Here is a 3,713-nt window from a genome sequence, read left to right on the forward strand (position 1 = left end):
ATGGGGGGACCCCAGGGACAGGGGGACAAGGGACAGGAAGACCCCAGCCACCTCCTGGTACAGGGGACAAGAAAGGGGGGGGCACCCAAGGAAGAGAGTGACAGGGACATCCTGGAGAAGGGACCCTCAGGTTGGGGGGGGACAAGGGACCCTCAGGCAGGGGGGGACTCACAGTCACCCTTGCACAGAGGTGACAAGGGTGAGGGGACCGTTGGGGACAGGGTGACAAGGGGGGGTGTCCTAGGGCTCCATCTGCCACCCCCTAAACTCGCTGTTGGAATGTGTTGCCCCCCATCCTCTCCCCCCCACCTCCGGAGCCCTCTTCGTTATCATTACCGTTTAACGAGCAGCTTCTTAACTAACTTCTCCTCCTCAGGAGGATGAAGGTGCTTTTTCCTGTATAATAAGGTCATAAAAGCACCTTGGGGGGGGGGGCCAAGCACCAGCCCCACCCCGAGCTGGGAGATCTCCTGGGATGGAGCCCCACTACCCAGGGACGATGACGGGGACATGGTGGCCTTGTCCCTTGTCCTCCACACCTGGATATGGAGTGACAGGGGACACGGGGGACGCTGGGTATGAGGTGACAAGGGTGGGGAGAACCCCAAGTATGGGGGGGACAGGGTGTCTTTGCCACCCCCTGGACATGGGGTGACAAAGAAAAGGGGGTGCCAGGTGTGGGGGGACAAGGGACAGCGCCGTCCAAGCCACCCCTGGGGACAGCGTGACGGGGGTGTCAGGGATGGGGGGACAGGGCTAAGGCAGCCCTGGGGACAGCGGGATGGCATCTGGGGTGAAAAAGGACTTTGGGGACAGCGGGATGGGGGTCGCAGGTGTGGGGGGACAGGGGACAGCGAGGTGTTGGGGAGCCACCGCTCCAGGCACAGGGGTGACAAGGGCCCTGGGGACAAGGGACAGGGTTTCCCCCCCCAACACTCACCTCTTCGCTCCGGTGACAGCAGCTTCGGGGGGGCCATTGGCTGCTGAGAAAAACCCACATCAGGGGCCTTCCTCCCCCCATCTTCCTCTTCCCTCCCCCTGTGTGTCACTCCCCTCATCCTCATCTTCCTCCCCGTCACCCCCCTTCATCCTCTTCCCTCCCCCTGTGTGTCACTCCCCTCATCCTCATCTTCCTCCCCGTCACCCCCCTTCATCCTCTTCCCTCCCCCTGTGTGTCACTCCCCTCATCCTCATCTTCCTCCCCGTCACCCCCCTTCATCGTCACCCCCCCTTCGTCCTCTTCCCTCCCCCTCCGTGTGTCACCCCTCATCCTCATCCTCCTCCCCTCTTCCATCACCCCTCCATCTTCCTCCTCCCCCCCTGTCCTGTGTCACCCCCCCCTCACCAAGCTCCGCAGCCGTGTCCCTGGGGCTCTCGGCCACCTGGGGGTGAAGGTGTGGAGGGGACAGGTCAGGACAGCCCTGTCCCTCGGTCCCCAGGGGTAGCTGAGGCAGGGTGGGCGTCCTCTGCTCCCCCGCATCGCTCTGGGGGACGCCGGGGGTCCTCTGTCCCTCCTCAGCTCCCATCTGGTGGCCCAGAGGGGACAGCAGGAGGGGACCGGGAGCGTGTTGGCCTTTGTTCACCACCACGGCTGGCAGGGGGGCCTGTGGAAGGGAAATTGGGGGACAGAGGGGTGAGGGGGGGGCACCCATGGGTGCAGGACTCCCCCCAGAATGCCACCCTGTTCACCCCTTGCCAAAATACCTGCGAGGGACTAGTGGTGGGGCTGGGGTCCCGGGGGCTAGCGGCCGGCGGCTGGGGGCTCAGGGCCGGCGGGGGGAGGCTGGGCTCGGAGATGATGGTGCCTGTCGGGGAGACGAGGGGTGTCACGGGGTGGGGGGTGTCCCCAAAGGGGTGTCCCCTCCCCCAAGGAGGCCTCACCAAAGGTCTCGACGCTCTTGGTCCAAGTGTTGGGGTCCCACTGGAATTTGACATCGCCCTGAGGGTCCACGGGGTCCACGATCATCTTGAGGGCACGGTGGAGCTGGTAGGAGATCTGGGGGACACGGTGGGGGACGTGTCACAACGTGGGGGACACGTGTGACAGTGTCCAGGGGGGGTAGGGGCTTGTCACAACGCAGGGAGCCCAAGGGGACCCATCACATCATGGTGACCCCGAGGGGACACGTGGCAGCACCCTGGTGCCACACGGACACTGAGGGGACACATGGCAGGATGGTGGGGATGCTTGTCACACCACAGGGACCCCAAGTGGACATGTGGCAGCACCCCAAGGGCACCCATCACATCATGGTGACCCTGAGGGGACATGTGGCAGGACCCCAAGGGCACCCATCACATCATGGTGACCCCGAGGGACACGTGGCAGCACCCCAAGGGCACCTGTCACATCATGGTGACCCCAAGGGGACACATGACAGGATGGTGGAGATGCTTGTCACACCACAGGGACCCCGAGGGGCACGTGGCAGCACCCCAAGGGCACCCATCACATCATGGTGACCCCGAGGGGACACATGGCAGCACCCTGATGCCACATGGACCCTGAGAGGACACATGGCAGGATGGGGGGGATGCTTGGTCACACCACACAGACCCCGAGGGGACACGTGGCAGCACCCCAAGGGCACCCATCACATCATGGTGACCCCGAGGGGACACATGGCAGCACCCTGATGCCACATGGACCCTGAGAGGACACATGGCAGGATGGGGGGGATGCTTGGTCACACCACACAGACCCCGAGGGGACACGTGGCAGCACCCCAAGGGCACCCATCACATCATGGTGACCCCGAGGGGACACATGGCAGCACCCTGATGCCACATGGACCCTGAGAGGACACATGGCAGGATGGGGGGGATGCTTGGTCACACCACACAGACCCCGAGGGGACACGTGGCAGCACCCCAAGGGCACCCATCACATCATGGTGACCCCGAGGGGACATGTGGCAGCACCCTGGTGCCACATGGACCCTGAGGGGACACATGGCAGGATGCTGGGGGTGCTTGTCACCTCACACGGACCCCGAGGGGACATGTGGCAGCAATTCAGGCACCCCCCACGCCAGAGGGACACTGAGGATGCTTGTCACACCACAGGGACCCCGAGGGGACACATGGCAGGACGCTGGGGATGCTTGTCACCTCACACAGACCCCGAGGGGACATGTGGTAGCACCCCGAGGGCACCCATCACATCATGGTGACCCTGAGGGGACACATGGCAGCACCTCGGTGTACCCCCTGTGCCACAGGGGCACAACAAGAGGCTCCCAGGGGCGCAGGGAGGTGATCAGTGCATCCCAGGGACATGGGGAGGTGACAAAGTGGATCCCAGCGGATCCCAGGGGCGGAGGGAGGTGACCAGTGCATCCCAGGGACAGGTGGAGGTGACAAAGTGGATCCCAGCGGATCCCAGGGGCGGAGGGAGGTGACCAGTGGATCCCAGCAGATCCCAGGGATAAGACCTACCTGGGGACCTCCTGGAGGGCAGGGAGGTGACAGCTGAGGTGGTAGCAGCGCTCACAACAATCACACATCACCACGGCCCCGGCCCGGCAGCAGACGCGGCAAGAGGAGACACTGGGGAGTTGGGAGGATCCCTGAATCCCCCCCGAGGATCCGGTGGGTGCCAGCACCCCAGGGTGCTCCGGGATCAGCCCCACGGGTTTGGTGTCCTGGGTGTCCCCGATGGCCGCCTCCTGCTGCTCCTCCTGCCGGAGGGGAGAGGGGGGTGAGAGGGAGGG

The 3,713-nt window shown here is 64.5% G+C and overlaps 1 protein-coding gene across 1 annotated transcript in view; it reads right to left on the reverse strand.

Moving 5' to 3' along the window:
* Positions 1–3,713, reverse strand: part of TRIM28 (tripartite motif containing 28) — a gene marked incomplete at its 3' end in the record, with an annotated part of 13,149 nt that overhangs the window by 2,156 nt on the left and 7,280 nt on the right. Inside the window, exons 8-12 of the mRNA XM_014954038.1 lie at positions 1,882–1,996; positions 1,705–1,805; positions 1,346–1,604; positions 941–983; positions 337–396 (exon numbers count right to left, since the gene is read on the reverse strand). Of these exons, the coding sequence (XP_014809524.1) occupies positions 337–396; positions 941–983; positions 1,346–1,604; positions 1,705–1,805; positions 1,882–1,996 (578 nt within the window). The remainder of the gene's footprint in view (positions 1–336; positions 397–940; positions 984–1,345; positions 1,605–1,704; positions 1,806–1,881; positions 1,997–3,713) is intronic.

The sequence above is a fragment of the Calidris pugnax genome, unplaced genomic scaffold, assembly GCF_001431845.1.
Source record: "Calidris pugnax isolate Ruff unplaced genomic scaffold, ASM143184v1 scaffold278, whole genome shotgun sequence".
Lineage (NCBI taxonomy): Eukaryota > Metazoa > Chordata > Aves > Charadriiformes > Scolopacidae > Calidris > Calidris pugnax.